General features: G+C 34.8%; 1 protein-coding gene across 1 annotated transcript in view; it reads left to right on the top strand.

Moving 5' to 3' along the window:
• NAV3 (neuron navigator 3) overlaps window positions 1–27005 on the top strand; it is a gene marked incomplete at its 5' end in the record, with an annotated part of 304732 nt that overhangs the window by 214358 nt on the left and 63369 nt on the right. The window contains 7 exons of the mRNA XM_023559140.2: window positions 217–705; window positions 5798–5839; window positions 7274–7434; window positions 14534–14722; window positions 17719–17771; window positions 23315–23338; window positions 26699–26776. Of these exons, the coding sequence (XP_023414908.2) occupies window positions 217–705; window positions 5798–5839; window positions 7274–7434; window positions 14534–14722; window positions 17719–17771; window positions 23315–23338; window positions 26699–26776 (1036 nt within the window). The remainder of the gene's footprint in view (window positions 1–216; window positions 706–5797; window positions 5840–7273; window positions 7435–14533; window positions 14723–17718; window positions 17772–23314; window positions 23339–26698; window positions 26777–27005) is intronic.

Below are 27005 nucleotides of genomic sequence, written 5' to 3'. Positions count from 1 at the left end.
GTACTGACTTACCCCTCTGGTGATGTGAGAGATTTTCAGCACTTCGTTAAGAAGTCCAAGCTAATATTAGTATTAAGTCTATTAACGTAGAGACAGGAAGTGCTTGGTACTTCAGTACACCAAAGCACACTTGGCTCTGTCGACTGTAACCCTAAATATTAAATGTGGATATTAGTTTCTTGGAACAACTGAAGTTGTTATTTGTTTTTCTTTTAGGTTGTTTGGTGCCAAGGCAGGTGGCAAATCTGCCTCTGCACCTAATACTGAGGGTGTGAAATCCTCCTCAGTAATGCCCAGTCCTAGTACCACATTAGCGCGGCAAGGCAGTCTGGAATCACCATCGTCTGGTACGGGCAGCATGGGCAGTGCTGGTGGGCTAAGTGGCAGCAGCAGCCCTCTCTTCAATAAACCCTCAGACTTAACTACAGATGTTATAAGCTTAAGTCACTCATTGGCTTCCAGCCCAGCATCGGTTCACTCTTTCACATCAGGTGGTCTTGTGTGGGCTGCCAATCTGAGCAGTTCCTCTGCTGGCAGCAAGGACACTCCGAGTTACCAGTCCATGACTAGCCTCCATACGAGCTCTGAGTCCATTGACCTCCCCCTCAGCCATCATGGCTCTCTGTCTGGACTGACCACAGGCACTCACGAGGTTCAGACCCTGCTCATGAGAACGGGTAGCGTGAGATCTACTCTCTCAGAAAGGTGAGATTTCCTGGAGGCATTGATGAAATCCTCATCCACCCCTTCCCCATGACCAACCCCTCCCCCTTTAATTACTTTATTTCAGTGGGTGTGCCACCATGCAAAGGGGCATAAGATTGATGAGACTGGGCCTTTTATTTATTCTTATTGCCAAATTTACAGAAGATGCAAAGTGTAGGATGATTGGATATTAAGTTTCTTTATAAGAATGCACACATACATATCCAGTAGACAATTTGAATAAAATTCAAAGCATGTGTTTATATATTGAATGATGTCTTTTCGAGACATTTTAACGATTTGGCTTTAGTTCCAGAACAACACAAACCAAAAAAAAAAAACAAAACCAAACCCAGTGCGGTAGAGTCGATTCCTACTCATAGCAACCCTATAGGACAGAGTAGAACTGCCCCATAGATTTTCCAAAGAGCATCTGGCGGATTCGAACTGCCGAGACCCTTTGGTTAGCAGCTGAGCACTTAACCACTATGCCACGAGGGTTTCCAGAACAGCACAAGCTCCCTGTAATAATTTCAGCATTTTTAAAGACCAAATTTTAAAAGATTCAACTAGTATGCTCTGAACAGAATGTTAATATGCATTATTAGCACTTCTATGGAAAAATAACGAACAGATCGTTGGGGAATCCTAGTAGAATGGGAAAAAGAAATCAAGTGTCAGCCATGAATTCTTAGAGAAAACTATAGTCCCAGTGACATTTTTAACAGTCCCCTTGAAAATAAATCCTAGTATAAGGTGTTTTCTGTTGGTTTTATGAGTTTTTTTTTTTTTAATTTAAAGTGGAGAACATAACAAGGTATTCCTTACCTAATATGCTCAGCAGCGTGAGCATAATGACTTAAATTCTCCCTCAAAAAAATATTTTCTCAGAAATTCTGGTACTGACTCATAGCCCCTGTCATAAAACTGCCACTCTCTCCCTTATGTACCTTAATGCTATTCGATTCTTGGCACACCTAAAGTTTTCAGAAGCTGTCTTGCCCACACACCTTCATTGTGTTATTTGTGGAAGCATACTGGTTATTGAAAATGCCAGTCTTTTCCCCTAATTCTTTTTCACTCTGATAGTGATGGGGACATATCTCCTCTGTTCTAGATTTCCAGCCTTACTGGTAGACCTTACCTAGACTCTCTACACCGTATACCGAGAGTTGTCCCTTAATCTAAGATTCCCCAATCTGCTCTCACCTGTTTCTCTTGCCTTTGTGAAATACAGAAATAAACAAACAAACCAGTTGCTGTTGAGTCGATTATGACTCATAAAGACCCTGTGGGACAGATTAGAACTGCCCCATAGAGTTTGCAAGGCTATGAATCTTTACGGAAGCCAACTGCCACATCTTTCTCCTACGGAGAGGCTGGTGGGTTCAAACCTCCGACCTTTTGGTTAGCAGCTGAGCACTTAACCACTGCGCCACCAGGGCTCTTTGTGAAATGCAAAATCCAGAGTGATGGGCTACTAATTACAAAACACATTTTCTTCTTAAACAAAAAACTGGACCAAGACAAATATTATGACAGCTGGGCGACAGAAACTAAAATGTAGACATTTGCATCCGTTTCCCTTCTGGTTCTGTATAGACAGTGCACAGAACAACCAGCATGTATTGTTTTATTTTATTTTTGGTCTGAGAAGTTAGGCTTCCTATAGCTCTTTAGAGTCTATTTTCAACAATTTCAAGGTAAATGGGCATCCTCGCGTGTTATTTTCAAAACATGCAACAAGTAAATCAAATTATCTTCAAAATATATTATTAGCAAGCTATAGTTTTAGTAAATATATTCTAGATTGTCTACTGGTATGTGAGGAACGTAAATAACAATCTGATAAACAAACCCTAAAGCAGACTACAATTATGTTATCAATTATTAACCAGAATCATCTCCAAAATATTATTATTATTATTGTAATCATAAAGATGACTGTAACAGATTGACCATTTGGCCATAGACATTAAAGCCTTAGAAAAAAATATCCAAATAACTATTTGTAATCAAGCAACCCTCCAATCAAAAACAGATGGACAGTTTGATGAGTCTTATACAAAAAAAAACCCCTACCTGCAATTTTAATACTTTACTCAGATCTATATTTTATCAGAAGTTAATATAGATTTATACTATAGGAATACAATAGCAACTGTACAGTTACTTATTTTCTTTAAGGAGGTCTTCTACATTGTTCAGATTTTTAAATAGGGCAATTTTATAAAAGGAATGTTCTAATATTGAAATGGAACCTCTGGGTGGCGTAGTGGTTAAGAGCTACAGCTGCTAACCAAAGGTTGACAGTTTGAATCCACCAGGTGCTCCTTGGAAACCTTATGGGGCAGTCCTACTCTGTCTTATAGGGTCTCTGTGAGTCAGAATCGGCTCGATGGCAATGGGTCAGGGTTTAATACAGAAATAGGCATAAAAAATTTTTTTCTAAAATTAACTTTAAATAAAAATAATTTTGAATAAATTAATGTTTTGCCCTTGATTCTTAATGAAATATATTGATGAATATTAAGTTGTAAATATTAAGTGTAAATTTTAATATCTTCAGGGCTGTAGTATATAATTATCGATGGTCTTTCCAGTAAATTGGATTGAAATAGTTTTCGATATTAGATATTGTGCTTTATCTTTTCTTGATAACAAATTCCAAGAAATATTAGTTTAATATACATCTTTAAGTTTAAAATACATTTGAGAAAGCTTATAAACTGTTGAAGAAAAAAAAATAGATCTGATCTGTGATCCAGGCTTGATGATAACTAAGCAGTCAGCAGAATGTTGGGAAAGCTAAGGAAACTAGAGAGCCACGCCTGAGAGAAAGCATGTTCAAGTATAAATATCTAAGGCAAATAATTAGACATGTGTAATAGAGATGTGCGTAAATCTATGACTTACCTGTTTATCTACAATTTTAAAATAGTTTATTGATTTTTCTAGTGGTTAAGAGCTATGGCTGCTAACCAAAAGGCCGGCAGTTCAAATCCACCAGGTGCCCCTTGGAAACTCTATGGGACAGCTCTACTCTGTCCTATAGGGTCACTATGAATCGGAATTGACTCGGCAGCAATAGGTAGTACCATTAAATCGATTTGTCATTGTTGTTGTTAGGTGCCATCAAGTCAGTTCCGACTTATAGCGACCCTATGCACAACAGAATGAAACACTGTTCAAAATCCTGTTCATTAAAAATGAATAAAACAATAAGTAAATATATAGGTACATAAATGCCTTCCTTAACAACTTTCCCTCTATAGCAGCTCTAGATCACAGGTAGCCCTTGGGCCATAACCAGTCCACGTTTGTTTTTGATTTTTTTTTTTTTTTTTTTTGGTAGCATAACCAAAGTTTAAACAACTGTATAGTAGTCACAAACCTTACGAATCTGGATATTTCTATAAGAACCCAGGTTTGTGCCTTTCTTTAAAAGTCAGAATATCTGGCAATCCTGATTTCATATTCCTTTAGCCAAACAATGCCTACCCTCTTCAGAATGTTGGCCCAAATCTCCACTTCATTCCTTTTCACTGGCATTTAAATCCAAGCCTGGCCCTTGGAGGCATATGTGTTTGTGACTCAAGGGTTTGTGGGAAATGTCTACATTATAGAATCATCATTATCCGGATTCGGTGGCTATTTCTACTTAAAACTTTAATTGGTTAAATTTAAATGTTTTTTTTTTTGTAATTTTTCTTTCATTAAATTACTCAACATCGTATAAACCTATTATTTTTTAAATAATTGGTTAACATTGGCAAAAATGCCCATTTTCCATTTGTTCTGCAGCATTAAACATTAATAAATGCAGACACATGAAAGAGATAATATTTAAAATGTCTTATGACCATATTAATGTTTTAGTACAAAACAGTTCCCATCTGGAGATTTTTCATATTTGTTTAATATGATTTCTTTCTCTTTTTGTCCACACTGCTGTGAAAACTTCTACGGTCGAGATATAATACAGGAGCAGACCTCTATATAATATATTTTTTAAATTATGTAGATATTTCCAATAGGTAAAGTTAAAAGTTATATAATGGCTTTGGATGCGTTCTGTTTTCCGTGCTAAACAATGGAGTACAAATAGAAGAAAACATTTTAGCTTTGATTTGACGGATTAAATTTCAAGTCAATGTGTTTGCATTCATGTTATATCATTCCCATTATGCATTTCCTGTGTATTTAATTTTGATCATTTGAGATTCTAATGGAAGGCAGCTATAATTTTGCAAATCCAAAAGAATTTTACTCCGTAGTTATCCACACACCAGAGGTTATAATAGAAATTCTTACGTTTGCCCTACTTAGTTGTTAACCGCCAGAGTTTTCTAGTTGTTAATAGACACCCTTCCCCCTTTTTTTAGAGAGGCCATTCTCATTTTTCTCTTTACACATTCTTTCATCCCTTCCAGTGATCAAATAAAATTACTTAAAATAGAGACTGATAAGCATAGCTGTTTTAATATCAGATTTATAATTTCCAAGAGATGGCATAGTTTAATTTCATTAACATTTTTAAATAGATGATGCCAAAATATTGACTTTCAAGCAGATGCCCATCATATATATTTTTTTCTCTTACATGTAAATAAGGGAAAAATATTTTTATTAAAAATATTTCAAACATCAAAATATAAGTATTAGAGGGTGTTTCATACCTTCTTTGCCCACTGGAACCTCTTATTCTAACTGAGAGGTGATCTATCTCATTTTGATCTCTGTAATTCACCTACATGTGCAATCATGGTAGAAGTCTAGCCAGTCACATGAAGCATTAGGTAAATAGAATGCAGAGGGAAATTATGATAACATATGATTTAAACTATTTTTTTTTAACATTTCTATCATTTAAGTTATCACTGAATGGTACAAACTTAGAAAGAAATTCATATGTGTTACAAAAATGGACATCTGGTCACCCTTGGATCAGCCTTTTCTAATGAGTTAAGCCTTTAGCATATGTTATGAAAAATTATTTTGTGTGGTTCAAACAGAGAACCATTTTTGTTGGATGTGTACTTTGGAAGTTTTGTTTACATTATGTCCTTAGGGGTTTTCTTTGTTTTAACAGCATGCAGCTTGACAGAAATACACTACCCAAAAAGGGACTAAGGTATATATTTTTCTCAGCACAATTGCTGCCTTTCTCTGTTGTAATGTAAACTTTGTGTGCTGTCTCTCTTCCTCTCTCTTTGTTTGTTTGCCATGTAGCACCTGGTGTTGAGGATGAAATCACTTTTAATCCTGATGTTTTCTCTAGCCTGAGGAATCAGTGAGATAATCCTTAGAGACACTGGTAGAGGCCCAGACTCAGTAAATTAAACATAATATAAATACCACTTTTTGGAAATAATAAGACTATTCAAAGGACATGTCCCAGGCATTGTATTTTTTCAGCGGGCAGCAACCTTTGGAGGAATGCAAAACTCACTTCTGGAAATTAAAATGAAATTAACTTCCCTAACTTTTGCATCTTGCAGGCATATGCTTGCAAAACCTCAAAACCCATATAGTCTACAGATGTGGCCAGTAATGTTGAAAGGTTGAAGGATGCTCTGATTTGAATCAAAGAAAACATATTTTCATCATCAGAGGAAAGATAATGTAATTAAAGCATGATTTTTAAAGAATCCTTTTGGCAAAAACTCAAAATAGTTTTAGGGTAATTTCTATTTTTCAGAGGTGCTGGTGAATCTGAATTAGTCTTAGTTGAGTGTCATATAATATTCACAAAATAAGTATTCATTTCATGATAAAAAAAAGAGAACAAAAATTTAATCCATGGCCATCTTTCACTACACACTTTTATCTGAGGGGGATATAGAGGAGTAACTCTGTATGAACATAAGTTAACTGTTCTTTGGCTTTAAGAATTTACTTACTCTGGCAAAACAGTAAGTACTGGCCAGACTAGGTCTTTTCCCTATTATCTTTTTCCTTTCCAATTTGTTAGCAATAGCAAATACCTGGAAATTACTCTATTTCCAAAGATTTTGTTCCAGAAATTTCTTTTCTAATAAAGTTAACGTATATTCCCTTCCCTTTTTACTAATCCAGACATGATGTTAAGTGACATTTTTAACCAAAAAAAATATTTTTCCTTCTTCATTTTTGAATAGTTGCCAATTTGTGTTCCATTTCCAGTGCCTTTCTGTGACCATCATTCCACTTCACTTGGCTTCTGGCCTACTACCACTGTCCACCATTTTTAATGTGTTCACCCTTTTCACATCCTTCCAAACACTGTGCTTTTGAGTCCTTCTCAATTAACTTGGCTGTCTGCTCATTGCTTATGATTTTCAAATTCATATCTCACAGAAGCATAATTTTCTTCTCAAGAATCCTGTATTTATTTATTTATTTTTTCCTGTGAGATTCAAACAGATGGTGTCAAATCATCTGGAAGAACTAAGCAATTATAATTAGGTTGAATCTGTTTGAGAATGTTGTTCAGTCTGAATAGTAAGCTCCACTCACTTGTTTTCCCAGGTTGGGATTGCCTTGCTGTGTGGATGTGCTTAAGTGTCTTAGCTGTGATGTTTTGCAGATATACCCCATCATCTCGACAGGCCAACCAAGAAGAGGGCAAAGAATGGTTGCGTTCCCATTCTACTGGAGGGCTGCAGGATACTGGCAACCAGTCGCCTCTGGTCTCCCCTTCTGCCATGTCATCTTCTGCAACAGGAAAATACCACTTTTCCAACTTGGGTAAAATATTCTAAAACATTCATTCCATTTTGTTCCTTTCAGGACCTACCTCAAGGAGCCCTGGTACTTCTTCTTAAAAATTGTTCATTAAAAGAGGATAAAGACACCTTAACAGTATATTTTACCAGTATGGTTATTTACTGCTTACAGCATAATTTCCAAATATTATGTCCTTGGTGCTAATGACAACTGCTTGACTTAAGTAATATTGTCATCGTTTTATGCAGTAGCATCCTCAGGCTCAGAGAGGTCATGTGACTTGACAAGTCTGATCGCTAGTAAAGGGCAGAGTCGGGAATTGATCCCAGAACATCTGACTTCAAGCCTATGAACTTTTGCGTTCTATCTGAATCCTCTTGAAAAACAGTAAAACATTTTCTTAATTTTTTCTTTAAAATGTTAAAACATTTTATAACAAAATTCATAAGCTTTTTGTAGACAAATAGAAATAATTAGGAAGAAGAAAAAAAAATGTGATTCCATGACTCCAAGTCACTTCTTTTGCCATATTTCTAAAATTAAAAGTCTCCCTAGAATGCATTTAAGAATATCTGTTAATGCAATACTCTGGGAATATTTTTTAGATAAATGAAATGAAAAATATATTATCAACTAGCTTAGCCATTAGGTTATTTTCATGCATAGCATCATTTGTATAAAATCATCTGCATAAATGTTATAAAAAATACAGGGAAGAATGACAAAATAATGAAAGAATTCTAAACATGCCAGTTACCTTTTAATAGATTCAGTGCTTTTAAAAATAGATTTCTCTTCTATAGTATCACATTTTTGTCTCTTTTTACTTTAAATGCTTTTTCTAATAATAGACTCACAGAATATCCAGCTTCTTCAATAATTTGGGCTTCCCATCCTTAAGTCCTGTCAGAACACTCGAAGCTGTTTTTTTTCTCTTTAACTTTTCTAGACAGACTGGTGGTGTGGTGGTTAAGCACTTGCCTGCTAACCGAAAGGTTGGTAGTTTGAACCCACCAGCCACTCCAGAGGAGAAACACCTGGCGATCTGCTCCCATAAAGATTATAGCCTGTAGACAGTTCTACTCTGTCCTATAGGGTTGCTCCGAGTCAGAATTGACTCAATGGCAATGGTAACAATTATTTTAGTCATAGTTCCATATAAGCTAATGAATTCATATCAAATACCAATTTTTTTTTTAAACTTACACAGTGGTGAGACTTGTTTGCTCCATAATGCCAAATGATGTCTAGCTTTTATGATTTGAGTCATATTTATAAAACACAGCAAAAGACATAACTTGTTAACCTCGGGAAAAAAGTGTACTAAAAAAATTCTTTTAAGGATCTAAGATTCTTATTTAAAATCTTAATTTTATGCAACATCTAAAATAAATCCAAATCACCAAAAGTGCCATTTGGTAAGGCTCCTCATACCTCCTGTCAGTTTTTTCACTAGTTGACATTAATTTCATTAGTTCATTCCTTACTTCCCTATTTTCCCATTGTTATTACTCTGGTTAAACCCTCCTTTTCTGTTCTTCTTTGAAGAAAAAAAGAACAAATCCTCACCACCTAATTTTCAAGGAAGATGGGAGCCTCTCAATATGAATCTCTCAATACTCATCTTACCAGTTTCTGCGTCATGAGTCCTTCTCATCTATGTCAAAAAAGCAGGTGTGAAAATTCCAAAGTGAACACTTCACCTGTGGTTGTAATCCATCTTCCTCATTACCCTTAGGGCCTGGTATCACGAAGTGTCCTCTTACTCTTGACCCTTCTTTGTATTCATTGCTGTTCATTCGTTAGCACGTTTAATAAATATTTTTAGGCACCTTCTACATTCAAGGGAATCCTGGTGATGTAGTGGTTAAGAGATATGGCTGCTAATCAAAAGGTCGGGAGTTTGAATCCATCAGGCACTCCTTGGAAACCCTATGGGGCAAGTTCTACTCTGTCCTGTAGGGTCGCTATGAGTCGAAATAGACTCAGTGGCAAAAGGTTTGGGTTTCTGGTTTTCTACCTTCAAGGTAATGATATTTCTTCTCCTTTAGCCCACAACCAAGTTCAAATCTCTCCTCATCTAAGACTGTTTTCTCCCTTGATCCTATTTTACTCTCAAGGTAGTATTCTAAATCTTTTCTTCACTGTCTATTCTTACAACTTACAATGGAAGAATCTATACCTAATCCTTCCATTTTCCACCTTTTTGAATTGTTTTTTTTTTATATGAAATCTTAAACAAACTCAGTAGTATAAACAACTAAATCAAAGACTTTAAACTCAAGTTTATAGTACTATAAAGTTCAAATATAAACAATCTAGTTGTATTAACAAACAGAAATCTGAGATCGTGAATAGGATTATGGTTTATACAATTCTTGGGATCCAGTTCATTTTTCTCTTTTGTTTTCCAGGAAGACATCAAAGAGAAAATATAAATTCACATGGACAAGCTATTCCAAGTAGAAACTAAAAGAAAAAAGGCTCAGCTCGAAATCTCTGGTGTTCTTTAATTAGACTGATTCAGAATGTCAAAATAAGGAGTTTTAGGAAAAAGGTCTTTTGAAGATGAATTTCTAACAACTACTCACATTTCTTAAAATGGATATAAACACACACACACAAATATGTGTTACTGATATCAAAACATTTCTGTGGAGCTTTAATATTCTAATGATTTGAATTTGAAAACCACTTGTCAGATGCATTCCTTATATTTTGTTTCTATAGACTCAGACAGTCTGAAAGTCAGGATTACCTCTCTAGGCAGTGGTCTCCCTTGCTTAGTGCATTGTGCTTCCCACCAGAGGTCCTCTCTCAGCATCAGAAAAGCTTATCATAATATAACTTCTATAAACTGCCAAATCCCCCTATCAAAACACTTTCCAGCCATGACTTCAGTGACACCACACTCTAGACTCTTTCCATGCTTTTCCATTTCATTCTCCCACAGCTATATTGATTATTACACAAACAAGGTTACTTTTGAGAGTGAAAGAGGACAGTATTAATAATTGTACCAGACATTAGATGTCCTAAAACCCTGGTGGCATAGTGGTTTAAGTGCTACGGCTGCTAACCAAAAGGTCAGCAGTTTGAATCTGCCAGGCGCTCCTTGGAAACTCTATGGGACAGTTCTACTCTGTCCTGTAGGGTCACTATGAGTCGGAACTGACTGGATGGCACTGGGTTTGGGTTTTTTTTTTGGGGGGGGGCAACATACTTCATCCTCCATCTGTCCTTCATATTTGTGTGTCCACCAAGATGTTCTCCGTAGAGTTTTTCTCATCTGAAAACAATTTGCCATGCTCTCATCCACATCTTTAGCTTTTATTCTCTAATCAACCTCTCTTTCTCTCTCTGGCATATGTTTGAGTTTTAAAACTAAAATCCCATCAGCACACTAGATCACGTAGCCACCTCAAACTGAAGTTATTCCTTAAGTTCATTTTTTCTATTTCTGTTATCATTTCATACATCACTGTCAACCACTCCTCTGTAAACTCTCGACATAACCAACAGTCTTAACTCGATTCTTCACTTCCCACACTTTCATGGAACATAAAACTTGTTATTTTATCTCCAAAATATCTCCTATATTCATCCCTCTTTTTCAGTGTCATTGCCTTTGCTGAAGCTTTTTTTTTTTTTTTTTTAACCTCTCACCTAGGCAATTGCAGTAGATTTCTAATTGATCTCACTGCTTCCACTCCCATTGTTCTCAATTTTTTCGCCAGTTGGGACATATGGAGAAAGACCTTCCTTCCCATACATGCCAACGCTCTAATGTGTTTACCCAGATTTTATAAGCATATATGATTTCAAATAAGATGTTCTGAGATCTCTATGCTGTGTTTTACAAGAGAAAAAAATGGTTAATTTTAAAAATATGAAAATTATTTTTAAAGTTGTGATTTTATTCCCCTCTCACCAGAGCTTATACTTATAAGGCAAGAATGCGGGTACTACTAAAGTACAATCCTCAATAAAAGTTACTTAACTGTTAAGTTTTGAATATATAAAATGTAACTGTTTAGCTTGTTAATACGGATACCATCATTGTCCCAAATTTTACTTCAGTTACCACTTGTTTTCAATACAGATTACTTTTCTGAATAAGTAACATACATGATTAGTACCGACGTTCAAAGGTTGCAGTACCTGTTTTCGTTATCTACTCTGACCTTCTATCTTATTAAAAACATATTAATGCACAAAACATCTAGAAATGTTTCTGTGAAACATCACGTGTAACAAACAATAGAAATTTAAAATCATTGCAACTATGTCATCAGTAGATTACTCTGAGCTACTGAAAAAGTTAAACTATGGTTAGTATATAGTTCCTGGCTTGTTAACTGTAATAGAAACCATTTCCACTCAAAAAAGCTTATCTGAATATAACTTAAAATAAACAAAATAGACCTTTGGATGAAACTTCATTTACCATTGGTCACAAAATCCTGGAGCAGTGTTTTATAATCTGGCATGACTCCTTGCCGTACTCCCATGAGTAATAACAATTGCTCAAATTCATTTTTTCCTTTGTTACAAAGGTAATCTTAGAGAAGCATCAATACCTGTCACTACCCAATTCTATATATTTGATGGACCCCTTTGCATTCACAATGATGTTTAAACACCTTTGTGTGGGAACAGTTTCTATGCTTTTGCTTCTAAGAGTCTCTCCACCTTGAATGTCCTTCTAGTCCTCTCCTCCATATTCACCCACCCAAACTGTTCAGAATTAACCCCTTTCTTCCATACTCATAGACCTATACTCATAGAATCTTAGAGTTGGAAGATGCCTACATTCAATCATTCCGGTTAAATTTTATTGGTTATGTAAATTTTTATGACATCTCTCATTTCTGCTTTAAAACCACCAGTTAAAGGAAATCACCTAAATCTAGAAACAGCACACTTTTGAAGTTCTCCATTTAAAAGATTCAGCAGAGTTTTCCTGAATCTTCACCTATTCTTTCTATTTCTACTCCCTCATTCCACAAAATATGTTAAAATTAGATTCCACACGATAACTCTTTTTTATTTAAAGCAGTGTCATAAAATGATTAATATGTCCAGATGTAATAGTAAAGTCAGGGAGTGACTTGGAGATATTTAAAAACTCACTCCACATTTCTGTCAGTTCCCGTTCTCCTCAAATCACCAAGTAAACATATAATCTTAAAAACAGTGGCTTTGCAGTGCTAATGTAATTTAAGACAGGGTCCATAGTCCTCTCTCCTCTAATAGATGACCACATCTATCTCTCTCCAGTTTAGAAAAGCTGGTGCTTTCCCTGGCTTTGAATGGATCTCTGAGGCCATTTATTGTGCCATTTTTTAAGTTATTCATGAAGATACTTAGAATTGAGATTAGGAAACTTGCCTGCAGTCAGATGGAAAGCCAAGCCACCACTAGAAGCCTTGTACTAACTGGTACTCTGTTATAGAAATTTTCTTTGACTGTCTTCTATTATATAACTGTTCTTGGTCTATTTTACATACTTGCTTTTCTGCCTTTCAGTCACCTCCACTAGATTGTTAACCTTTTAATGTTAGGGACCATGTCTTTTTTATTTTTCTATTCCCTGCAGCACCAACAAAGGAGACCCTTCATAGATATTAACTTAATTGAACATTCTTAAATAGTATGGGTATCTCTCTCTCTCTTCCCCCTCCCTTCCTCTCTTCTTCCCCCCACCCCACCCCCACCCCCCATCTCCCTCCCTCCCTCCCTGCTTCCCTTTCTTCCATGGATTTTGCACTTGGCCCACCCATGGCTTCTTTCTTTTTCATTATATTTTGCATATATGCACATAGTTACAGTTCTTAACTCCTTGTTTCCTTCCTTTTTTTCTTCTTCTTTTATCCTGTTCAATAACTAGTTCTATCAGAGGGTAGCTCTGTGAATTAATTCAATTAATGCCTGTAAGGTATCTGGCATAGTGCATGGCATATAGGAGATACTCCCCTTCAGTTACTCTAGGAGATACTCCTATTTTGCATTACTTTAAGAGCCACTATATTATACTAAGATTAAGTGTATGTAGTGCTTGGGTCAAAGAAAAAGGTAGCAAAATTTGAGATGATAACATATCAGTTCTGAGCTAATAACCTAAAATTACCCAAGGTTTCGAAAGTACTCAGTAGTCCCTGTCATATCCTGAGATTCCTGCCTGCTTCCCCATATACTTATAACAAACTTGCCTTTCTTAAATATAAGAATTCATGATAAATTTATTTCTCAGTTTGTTTTCTGTTCTGCTTTATTTCAGGTATTAAGACTATTTTCCAATGCAATGGTACACTCAATCAACGCATCTTTGTTTCAGCTGATGATTAGCAGTTCACCTAAAAAGCTAAATGCCATTAGGACTATTTAGCAAAGGCAGATTTTTTTTTTTTTTTGCATTATAGACTTAATATACCACTTTTAAGACACAACATGTTATGACTTTCAACCGTCTTAGAGTGATATTCTTGTTACAGACACAATAGAAAGAAGTGTATGTGATTACCTTTATGATGGGCTACAGATACCAAGAACCTTACATTGTATTTCATTTAAAAAATGTTTCTTTTACTCTTTCTCTTTTATAATATTACTCTGATAACAATGAGATGACAATAAGCCCTGACCATGAACTTACATAAATTCAGAACTAGAAATAAATACCTGGAAGGACCCAAAGGCTTGTCTTGAAAGCAGATTTTTTCTATTTTACTTCTTTTCAATTTTGCTTTTCCGATTAATGTAATGTATTCTTTTTTAAAAAGCCTACAGACTCTAGAAAGATACTCTTTTCTTTATAACAAGCAGCTTACAAACACTATGTTATTAAATTTCTAGCATGAACAGTAGATGTGATTTGGTGGTTTAATGCTGCTTTAGAAATTGATATGCTGCTTGCTGTGACAGTGCTAGAAGAAAGGAGGAACTCTACTGTAACTGTTATTGAACATTTCAGAGGTAGACCTTTGACATACCTTGATTAAGGGCACCATATAAATTCATGTTTCCACAAGCATTGGGATCGCATTCTCACTTTCTATCAGCCCACCCTTTTCATCATTCAAGCCCCAGAATGATAGACTGTGTGTGCGTTTTTTTTCAGTAAGCCCAACCAATCTGTCTCAATTTAACCTGCCTGGTCCCAGCATGCTTCGCTCAAACAGCATCCCAGCTCAAGACTCTTCCTTCGACCTCTACGATGACTCCCAGCTTTGTGGGAGTGCCACGTCTCTAGAGGAAAGACCACGTGCCATCAGTCATTCAGGCTCATTCAGAGACAGCATGGAGGAAGGTAGGTGTGAGAGGAAATAAAGGTGAAATGACTTTATTTAACTCTGAGATGAAAACCATTGCATAACTCACATCACAAAGGATTCCTGGAGAGTAAATAAGTGAGTATAACTCTCATTAGAGAAGCCCTGAAGCTTGACAAAGCTTTTTTTTTTTTTTTTCACTGCATTACCTTCTGTTTTTTTTATGCATTTTAAGAGCCACTATATTATACTAAGATTAAGTGGAGATTTAATACTTGGCTATGGAACAGTCCAGGACAAATTCAGTGTTACACAGAAACACATAGTTTTAGACACTGTTTTACACAGTGTACCAAATATCAGACCCAATGTTTTATTTAACACCTCAGTTAAATTACCAACAAGATGCATAAATCAGAAAAACCTTCTTATGAAACTATCACATGTTGCCTACTTTCATTCTTAGAAACTCCCTCTGGTGTTAGTTTGTTGAAGTTATTACCATGAGATTTTAAAACTTGTATTGTACCTACTTTTTTGCTTTATAAATCATAGTTCTTTATCCAATTGTAATATAGTTGCCACACTTACTAAACATAAATGTGTGTATAATTGCAAAATTCTGTGAATTCATTATAAGTCTTTTTGAAAAACTCAGGAAGCTTAATTGATGTTAAATATATTTTTCTAAACTATATAACCTCAAATGTCAAATTTGCTAATAATAATTTGAGAGGTTTTCCTTTGTGACATAATAAATGATTTCTTAAAGTAAATATAAAGGAAAATTATGGTATACATATTATAAAGTATGTCAGCTAAGGATAAAATAAAACTAAACAGATTCAAACTGATGAGAATAAAACCAGACATGACACCAGTCACATTATCCTAGTCTAAATAATTAATTATGTATAAGAAATTGTCTCCCAATCTTGAAATCGACTAGGATTTAAGCCTCTGACCATCCGTTTATTTGTGGTATGAACTTGGGCATGTTTTTAACTTTATTAGCTCTAGTTTCTGCATCTCTAACTTCACAGGTTTGTTATGAGGATGAAATTAGAGTAAAGAACGGTTCTGTCTATTTTCTAAGCTTCTGAGTAAAAGTTTAGGCAATTATGAAAATTGACTTACATTTTTCAGATCTTCAGTCCACATGTAAAATGCTGGCACCAATCAGTCGACCACAGTTGCCGCTACCATTGGGATAGTAACCTAGCCACTGAGTTCAGCATAGCAGAGGGTGACTCATACCCTGAGAGTCTGCTGATTGCTGCCAATGCAGATAGACAAAATATAACCAGTCTGAAATTTAATATCATTACTGTCCTAAAGTGGTTCTGTTGCTCTATTCACAGTCGGGCTTCTTATAATATTGTAAAAATAATTTGCTAAGCACCGTAATGGGTTTCTAGAGTGCTTCATTTACAAATAGAATGTTGTTTACATGCTGGGAAATTCCGGCCTTCCATGTATGAAAACTGAAAAGTCTGAATTGCTATACACCTGAGTAGGTGAGATGGCCTTTTGATGCCCATTCATTAAATACAGATATAATTCTTTCAGTGTGATCTGGAATCAAAAAATTATTGAACTAGAGAGATATAAAGTATCTTAGTGATACCTGCTGAATGCTCACACTAACAGATAAGGAGACTGAGCCACAAGTTATAAGGTTATAGAAGACTTATAAATAATATATAACAGAAAAAGAATGGAAAAGTGTTCTCCTGATTTCTTGTCCACCTTCTTCTGGTACACCAGGCTATCACTCTTAGTTCATGCTAGTGTTAAGAAGTTGAAAGAATGTAGTTTTTGTGTTTTTTGTGCGGGAGGGATGGGGTAATGGACTCAAAGACTAACATTTTGCACATCTCATAGAGTGGTAGTATTTGCCCAAGCTAGAAATCTGGCAGTCGTTCTTCCTTCTACTTTTGACCCACATCTCTATACCCAGTCTGTTTTAAAGAAGTCCTTAGTGTATTTCTGAAGTGCATCCCTTTCTTTTGATTCCCACTGCCACTTTCCTAGTACAGCTTCCCCAGCCCTCCCCAGCTCTGGTTGTGAACTCCTCCCACGGACTCTTAGAGTACCTAGTGCATGACTCTTGATAACACTCAAAAGTAATGTACCCATTCTACTGTAAGTACTTTTTAGTTAAATATCTTTCTACTTCTTTGTAAGCTCCTAGAGTGTGTTGTCTTATTCATTATTGTTGTCATAACCTAGCAGGAACCTGTTACATTGTGTATATTTAATATTTGTTTAATGAACAAATAAGCAGATATAGCTCTATACTATCACATGATGAAAAGAGGAAGAATTTTTCAACAAATATTATAAAGCATAATAATATCCACCTTTGGGTTTTAATGTATTGGAAGTGCAAAATTATAAAGCTAAAGCAGGGTATTAACTGTTTAAAGACGGTATTTTGATACACAAAGCCAAAATATGAGTGCCATTTTCATTTTTAATTTGTGAGACACCACCTTGAACTAAAAAGTATTTTTTTATTACTAAAATTACTAAAGGACTAATAGTCCTACATTTAAACATGATCAACTCATTGCTGATAGTGTTGAAATTTTAAGTTGGATAAAATGCTTATTTCTCTGGGAGTATATGGGAAAAAATTCTAGAAATGGACTTTTGTAGTATAAAAATGAAAAGAAAAACATGTACAAAATGTTATTTTTTATAGCCACTTTAGTTTGAGTTTCCATGTTTTTTTTTAAACTATTATGTTTGAGGTTACTGTATCTTCTAATATGTACAAAACATACTTATAGGTCTCATGCCTGTCACCCTCCCAATAACATGGTGAATCAGGTACTTTGAGGGATACCTATAGGAACTTCACGTTTCAACATTTTGATCTCTAAAAAATGACAGCAGATTTTCTCAGATTTGTAGAGCTCGTTGTTATTTTATTTCTTTAACCACCTGTTCTTCACGTTTTTGGTAAAGGCCTGAGGTGTCTGAGTGGACTTTATTATTTTATGTCTTTTGTTCTTTTTGCTTTCTACAGTTCATGGCTCTTCATTATCGCTGGTCTCCAGCACTTCTTCTCTTTACTCTACAGTAAGTATTGGTTTTTAAGAAAAGTTTTTGCCTTTGTGAAGTACAGAGATTATTAAATAATTGATATTTACATAGAAGTTGCACAGTGAAATCACGGTGTACTCTAGGCACTGCTTGCCCATTAATGGCATGACTCTACCAACCCCTCTGTGGCCTACTTACATGTCCTTTCATTATAGTGCACTCATTATCATCAGTAAATAGGTTATAGTGCACTCATTATAATCAGCGAATAGGTTATAGTGTACTCATTATCATCAGTGAATAGGTTATAGTGCACTTATTATAATCAATGAACCTCATAAAAACAATTGGAGTTGTATTCAGAGTCTCTGAAACCAAGTACTATACCATAATTCATAACATTGGCTAGTTTTCTTTGTTTGATTCTATGGGTCATGGTTGGTAATTGATATTCTATGATATTTTCCACATATTATTTTTTCGAGTTCATATTTTTTTTTTTTTAAATAGTGCCAAAGGATACTAAAGGAACTAGCGGTGGATTTTAATAGATCTTTTGAAATAGAATGTGATTTAAAAAAGAAGAAAAATTTTATTTCTAAAGAAAGAAATATCGATATTTCAGTATCTTTTCCCATTGTGTGCCAAGATGAGTTTTTTGTCCAAAATTGAGGGGTATTTAAAAGCAGTTTACTGAATCTAAGAAAGACTAGAATACTACGAATAATCCTTAGTCCCGTATTGAAAGTTTCTTGAAAAGTTCATAGTCCTGGCTGTCACTGAGCAATTCAAAAAATTCAGCATTAAGGACGATACTAATTTTTTGTTCAGTTCAAATGTTATGGCCCTCTCCTTATAAGTTCATCTCAAGTATTTACTACTTTAGGTTACCACTCAAACTCAGACTGTCATTCGTACAGGCAATATTTCTCCTCTCATTTCTCTTTTTAATAATATAAATTGCCAGTAGATTCTATAACTGAAGAAACCACTATTAATTTTTAGATAAATCTACTGTTTTAGGGAAGTGGATAAAGAAATGAGGGGTTTATTGGGAAGGACACAAGAGGAATATGCTATAACTTAGTTTTGCTCCTATTTCAGCCAGTACTGCTGCTTGTTGTGGAAATGTATTCTGACTTAAACCATTATAGTTGAAGTCTCTATATAACATCAAAAGATACAGTATCATTCTACTCAATTTTTAAAGATAACACAAAACAATATTTGGATAAACTTACCTTCACGAAGCCTAAGAATGTCTCAAGAAGACATTCTTAGACTATATCAGTGTTGTCCCTTGGAACTTTGTTATGATAAATAAATACATTCTGTATTTATGCTGTCCAGTATCATAGCCACTAGACACACGTGGCTATTGAGTACTCAAAATGTGTCTGGTGTGATTGAAGAACTGAATTTTTTATTTTAATTAATTCAAATTTAAATAGCACCACGTATAGCTAGTGACTACTACAGTGAATAGTATCGGTCTAAAGGGAACAAACCAGTTTTAACTAGTCTCGAGTTGACTTGAACTCATAGCAACCCCATATGTGTTAGAGTAGAACTGTGCTCCATAGGGTTTTCAATGGCTGATCTGCCAGAAGTAGGTTGTTAGGCCTTTCTCGCCAAGGTGCCTCTCAGTAGACTCGAACTTCCAACCTTTCAGTTAGCAGGTGAGCTTGTTAACCATTTACAGCACCCAAGGACTCCAGGTATATCATAATCTTTGTGAAACACACTTTCTGAGGCTATATAGTACACAACTCACACAGCTGTACAAGGTCGTCATTCCTAAAATAGTAAAAGCACTTAGAAAAAAAAAGGTTCTTTTTCAGAAAGAATATTAGACACTATAAAATCAAAATACTGCTCTTATTAACCTTGAGCATAAAGCATTATACTCTACCATTATAAAATTATACAATTTATAAAACTATAGATTTTGCTTAAAAATACTATGATATAAACTAACCAAGATAACTTGTGGCAAAGAACACTGACTTGTAAAATCACCACTCTAACAAATTCCATGGGGAACATTCTTTTTTCATATGTAATTTTTTTTAAGTTTCTAAAAATTACAATTTGGTCACATTTCCAAAGTATCTTATTATACAGTTGTGTAAATCACATTATAGAGTCTCTGAACAGAAAGGTTCAAGGAGATTGAAAACTGACTGCAAAGCACAGACCCAATCTGATCTGTCAAGATGTTACCTTTGACAAACTAAGAGTTTGTTTTAATCCAAACCAACACTATGAAATCTAGAGCTTTTCCCTAAAAATTTGAATTTCTAAATTTTTAAGAAATTAGAATATCAGGAACACTGTGATGAAATTCCTCCATGGTTGCCATCATCTGGCATCCATCCCTTCAGATGGTGGCAGGCGCTTTCAGGCAAGCCACAGCCTCCACCACGTCTTCTTTTCTTCCTAACCGAATCAGAGTTTGCGTTTTTATCATTGTGCTATTGCTTTTTTCAAAGGACACAAATATTCCTCAGTCCCCGTATCTCTACCAAAAGTAGGAAAATAAAAGCCCAAAAGGCTGTGTGTGTGTGTTGTACCTGTTTTAATACCCAGAATCCTTTTTACTTTTATGTGTGTTAGGCATTTGAATTTTTTATCTCTGCAATAGATTTTTTTTTTTGATTGGCTGAATGAACTTATTAAAAACTTTATTGAACTTTTTTTTTTTTTTTTTACTTAGAATCCAATTTGTATTGTTTTAATCAAAGCAAGGACTGTGTTTGGCTCTTATTGATCCCCTTGGTACTTGGCCTAGCACATAGCTGATAGAAAAGAAATATTTTTAATTAATAAGTTAGAATGGATGGATGAATGAATGGCCAGTGAGTGGCTTACAAAATAGAGTCAGATTATATATTTTTATTTATGTAAGGTATTTTATATTGTTTAGCATTCTTCAGGACACTGGGCCTGCTTTAAAACATCATTTAAAAATGGCAAGTAATCAAACTCTAACATAATGTCATTAATCCTAGTACCAAAGACACTGAAAGAAATATAATATTAATATTCTAGCTTATTATTTCAACTTTATGGTAACACCCAGTATTAATAACAACAGAGTATGAAAGAAGAAAAGGATAAAAGAAAATTATAGTTTCGAGAAATCAGCAATGGGAAAGGTGTATATATATATTTATATAGTGTATATAGAATACATAATGGTTATACTTACCACTAGTATGTATAACGTATTTGGGACTTTTTTAAATGAAAGAATGTGACGAGTCTCTTTCTTATTTTTTAAAAAATAGAATAAATTGTTTTCTCGACTAAACAAATTATTTGTTGAGTATCTCTCAGTTTTATATATTCCTAGAAAGTCTGGAAACAGGATTTGGGCAGAATAAACTAGATCACAAGAGTCTGATAACTTTGTGCATGGGGTTACCATAAGTCAGGGGCTGACCTGAAGGCAGCTGACAACTACCACCACCACCACTACCACTTCAGAGTGCTGTGTAGACAAGGATTATACATAAGGAGTCAGAGGGATATAAGAGAAAGAAAATGGACTTTGAATCCAGACAGCCTTGGCTAGTCCTAGCTTAGCCACTTACCTGCTAGGAGACCTTGGGCAAGTTACTAAATCTCTGTGAAACCTCAGGGTCCTTATGTGAAAAACACGGTCAATACTATGAAGATTAACAACAGGTATTATTTTTGTCTAGAATGAAATGCAAAAATATACCCCAACAAATTAAAAATTAGTTCTTCCTAGTCTTAATTTCCTAATCATTCATTTAACTAATAAATATAATTGATTATGCCACATCTTAAGGCAAACAACTTCCAGCTTTCTTTTCATTTTATGAAATTTATCTTAAAATCCCTTACTTTTGACCCCAAAAGAAAACTGTACATAAGACATTGAAATAACCAGAATTTCTTTTTAAATCTTCACTTAAAAAGCTAAAATTGAGATATTCAAACTTTATGCCAGCATTTCTTTTTGAAATGTACAGTTTTTTTTTTTAATAAAGGCTAATAGTATTTACTAATTAACCACTCTATTATTTGACCACTATATTACTACTTATACATTTATTTGTTTAAGATTAGGGAAGATATGTTGCTGATGTTGTTGGGTGCCATCGAGTCAGTTCTGACTCATAGCGACCCTATAGGACAGAGTAGAACTGCCCCATAGGGTTTCCAAGGAGTGAGTGGTGGATTTGAACTGCCTACCGTCTGGTTAACAGCCAAGCTCTTAACCACTGTGCCACCAGAGTTCTGAGGGAAGCTGTAGGGTAAACAAAAAAAAGTTCATGTTAAAACAGGTGGTGATGCATAAGATATATTCTGATGATTACATTACTTTGCTTTATTTTATATTTCCTGAAGGACAAGAAGAGATCAAAAGCAGCTCAGGTACTTTTGCATCAATTAATCAGGAAATGTTCCAAAAGTAGAGGGGGGAGATAATAGACTGTGTTTTAGCTTTGAATCTGCTAAAGGCAATGAGCAGAGTTGCACTATTTCAGACATGTTATGTATTCCCCAGCTTTTTCCAGAATGAGGAGCTTCCCAGTTCTAACGGAGCACATAACTCATTTTCTGGCATTGTGCAGCTCAGCACGAAGAAGAAAAACAGAGCTCTGAGTTTTCTACAACTGAGGCCAAAAACGCCCTGCAGGTTCCCTCAGCAGTCCTCATCTCCATAAACTTCATAGCCAAAGATGTTTTTCAGCCACTTTTATCACCACCTTAACACTGGGTGTTTTAGCATTTTGCAGACTTGCAGCCCAATAAGCTTAATTAGTAATCATTAAACCTAAAACCAAGCCTGTTGCCATCAGGTCAATTCCAACCCATAGCAAACCTAGAGGAGAGGGCAGAACTGCACCATAGAGTTTCCAAGTAGCAGCTAATGGATTTGAACTGCTAACCCTTTAGTTAGCTGCTGTATCACTTAACCATGGCGTCACCAGGGCTCCTAGTACTCATTCAAAAACTTAGGGGAGTTAAAAGAAAAAAAAAAATTAATATGTTGGATTTTTCTGGGGTTATCAGTGAGGCCAACTTTTTTTTTCCCCCAGCTGTATTTGATATTCCTTGTGATCTGTAAATCAAAGAATAAAATTCTGACTCTGAAGACTCTGCTAAAGATTTCTATAAGCTCATAAGAGTTAATTTCCTGCAATCTGTAAGGAAAAATAAACTAGCTAAAAACAAACTCAATATTCCATTTTTCCTTTTATCCTTTTTTGAACTATCATTTAAAAACAATTGTGTTTTTGTTGCTTATGGTCTGGATCTTAGAGTAATATTTCATTAATCCTGTCCTTTGCCTTTGTGGAATATTATATATCCATGAGTCAAATAATCTATATTTTAAAAATATTATGGCTTATATATAAAGAAATATCCCCTTGAAATCCTAAAACTTGTTTATACTATTTTAATTTACTAATTCTATGTATTTTAGTAGATTCTTAGGTTAAACCTGCAAAATAATTATTTGTATTCATTTGTACTTGCAAAATAAATGGACATTAATTTGTTCTAGTAACATTCTTTTTTTCTCTCTCTCTCTTTTATAGGCTGAAGAAAAGGCTCATTCAGAGGTAAAAAGCCTTGTGGCATTTTCTTTCCTAGTAATTAAATTTCTTTTTTCAAATAACTTATTTTATGTTGATGTTGAAAATATGCACAGAGAAACATATACCAGTTCAACATTTATACATGTGCAAAAAAAAAAAAAAAAAAATTTTTTTTTTTTTTTAATCCTTGTAGCATTTTAATATTTATTTTACATTTATGTGAAATGAGTGTTGTCACCACTAGGGGGCTCTGTGACACAATAGCATAACTGCACTGATAGAAGTGACCCAGCAAATTGAAAAACGGTCTTGGATATTTTCTCCTGAAAGAGGAAAAGAATGTTTTAAGAGCAAACTCGTTTCTCACATTCTTCAGGAGAGTCTTAACACCTAATAGAATGTCTTTAATAGTAGGCACTCATTAAATCTTTGATGAGATGAGTGAATGAGTGGTCTTTCTATTTTATTACAGTCTCTTTTCCCCACTGTTTGTGAGACCATCTGTGTAGGTAGGATTAATGGAATTGTTGCATTTTAAACTCCAGGCTCCCACAACGTAAGACACCAGCATCCCACCTCATCTATTCTGTGCCAAGACCTCATTGCCTTTAATGGCTATTTTATAAATTTAGTGTGGTATGTTGTTGTAATCCCACGTATTTAACAAAAACATACTTGGTTGCAATCATGTACTAATCAAATTGCAGCATATAGAGAATATTCTTTTTCTTTCCCTATGCGTAAGAGTTATCCTGGCCAGAGACAGCAGGAGGACTTTGATTAGGACTTTATTCATGATGAGGTAATGACTGTTTGCTTGGTTTATAGTGAGGCACCAGACCACTGAGAAAATAGATGTCCTGGCACCAGCCTTTGCAGATAAACTCTTTCCTTTGAAGTCTTTTTGTTAGCGTTTTGAAGTAAAATCTGTGCTATTTTTTAAAATACTGAAAAAAGTATTGGTCATACCAATTTGATCTTTATAATTGCTAGACCAAAGAGTACATATGAATTTTAAATACCCAAACTATTTGGAAACCCTGGTGGTGTAGTGGTTAAGAACTACAACTGCTAATCAAAAGGTTGGCAGTTCGAATCCACCAGGCACTCCTTGGAAACTGTATGGGGCAATTCTACTCTGTCCTATAGGGTCACTATGAGTCGGAATTGACTCGACAGCAACAAGTTTGGTTTTAAACTATTTTTACCTTATATTATATGGACATGGCAAAGCTTCTAACATATAGCTTCTGAGGTATAGAAATGCCACATCTATTTGCCTTACTGTAGTTATTCATCTCCCCTTTTATCACTCATGCCCCATAATGGGGCATTGTTTTTAGATAATCATTTACATTACTGTAAATTTTCCCAGATTATATTTTGAGGGGAATGGGATCATATAATAGAGACTATGAAGTGGAAAAAGGCTCTTTGAAATTGTATTAGTTTAAGAATAAAATAAAAATTCAGCTTTCTGGAACTGCTTGTGTTCATCATCATATGAATGTAACCCAAACACTGTTTTGAACTAGAATGTGTCACTTTTTTAAAATTCAGGAGTGAAAATGGTGTCACATTTCCTGAAATTATATAAGTATCAGTTATTTCTGCTTTCAACCTGGAAATCTCTTCTTTTTTAGAGCTTCAGTTTTGGACACCATTTCTTTTCCTAACTTGTTTTTAAAAATCATTTAGACCAAAATTTTAATTTTTCTACATAGTGCATTTAGGTGTGCAGGAAAAAAAAAAAAAAAGACAGTTAATGAACTATGTCAAAAATGCTTTTGAACTAAAACATTCCAAAATTCTAACTACAACAATAAAGGACTTGTAGAAATAAGAAGCATCAGAGTAGAGCATTAAACCAAAACAAATCCATTGCTTTTGGGTCAATTCTGACTCACAGCTGCCCTAGAGGACAGAGTAGAACTATCCCATTGGGTTTCCAAAGCTGTAATCTTTACAGAAGCAGACTGCCACATCTTTCTCCCACAGAGCAGCTGGGTGATTTGAACTGCCAACCTTTCAGTTAGCAGCCAATCACCTAGCCACTGCGCCACCGATGCTCCTCGGGTAGAGCATTAGGCATCCTGTAACTAAAATCCCTGGAGATCAGAAATATACTTGTAGAACTCTAAGGTTTAGTCTCAGATCGTTGTAAATCTTATACCATTATTAATCACCATTTAGATTTCACAGGACAGTGACATGCAAATTAAAGTGCTTAAAATAAATTTTTTAATGATAAGATATATCCTCACCTTTTTTGTTTAGTTTTACTGGAGTTTGAACTTCACCAAACAGGAAAACATTTTAGAATACTTAATTTGTTTATCATGGTAAAAAACAGTTGCTATCGAGTAGATTCTGACTCATGGCGATCCCACGTATGTCAGAGTAGAACTGTGCTCTGTGAAATTTTCAAAGACTGATTTTTCAGAAATAGATCGCCAGGCGTTTCGTTCAAGGAACATCTAGGTGGACTCAAACCACCAACTTTTCAGTTATCAGCTGAGCATATTAACCGTTTGCAGCACCCAGAGACTCCCAAATTTATGAAGATAGTTGTAAAGTATTGCTGATTTTTTTTTTCTCATTTTAGAACTATGGCTAATCTGTAAAGCAGTTCTACTCTGAATTAAACTTGCTGAAAAAATGACATTAAGGAGTCAGTCGAGAAGGCTTTTCTGAGTGTAGTCATTAAATCTTCAGCCAGTAAATTTATTTTCAAATAAGTTCTCATTAAATGTTGAATTAGGCCCAACTTTCAGTAACTGCAGGATATTCTACAGCTTCTAAGAAGTTACCAAACTACAGAAAATTAATGTGTAGACAGGAAAAAAAAAAAAGGAAATATATATATAAATACATTCTTAGTCTGTTTTAGCAAAAAGGTACTCCATAGTATTTTATATGTATCTTATAACATAGGTATATGTATAGGTATATATAGTACATATACATATATTTAACATTTTGAAAGAAAAGTTTTCCTACCTGAGTTTTATTACCACAAATTTATAGAGAGAGAAGGATAAATATTGTAAACTGCCTCGTCAGTCAGGCAGGGATGGCAAACAGAAAAAGTTAACACCCTTTAATTTGTAAATCTAAGTCTCAGCTTAGAGTTTAGGCACTTTCCCTCCCCTTATAAATTTTTTTTTTTTTTTTTATTAAGTGGCATTTGATTGTTACTGTGTAGCTAGTATTCACATCTTTATTTTCAGGAATTGTTGCTGGCACAGGCAGGGTAGAATGACCTAAATACAGTGTTTGCTTTCTTGGATTGAATTCTTCATTTTAAATAAAAAAATCTATGAGCATATTTAATTGATTTTTTGTTGTTACTATTTTTTTTATTTATTTTTAAATTATATTCAGCAAATCCATAAGTTGCGGAGAGAGCTGGTTGCATCACAAGAAAAAGTGGCCACCCTTACATCTCAACTTTCAGCAAATGTAAGTCTTTTTTTTTCTTTTTTCAATAGAACAGATATTTATATGGTAAAATTGGGTAATTCTAGTAACAGATTTACAAACTTTAAATGACCCCCCAAAACAGACTTAAGTCAGTGAATAGTGGCGTTCATATAAAGTTAAACTTTTCTTTATATTCAGTAATAAAATATAAACTTCATCTGATGAGGAATTACACTGCAGTTAAATGGCTTCTTGTTTCTCATAAGAT

The sequence above is a fragment of the Loxodonta africana genome, chromosome 4 (genome assembly GCF_030014295.1).
Source record: "Loxodonta africana isolate mLoxAfr1 chromosome 4, mLoxAfr1.hap2, whole genome shotgun sequence".
NCBI classification, from domain to species: domain Eukaryota; kingdom Metazoa; phylum Chordata; class Mammalia; order Proboscidea; family Elephantidae; genus Loxodonta; species Loxodonta africana.
Note: the sequence above shows the minus strand (reverse complement) of the source record. Positions and strands in the feature narration are given on the sequence as shown.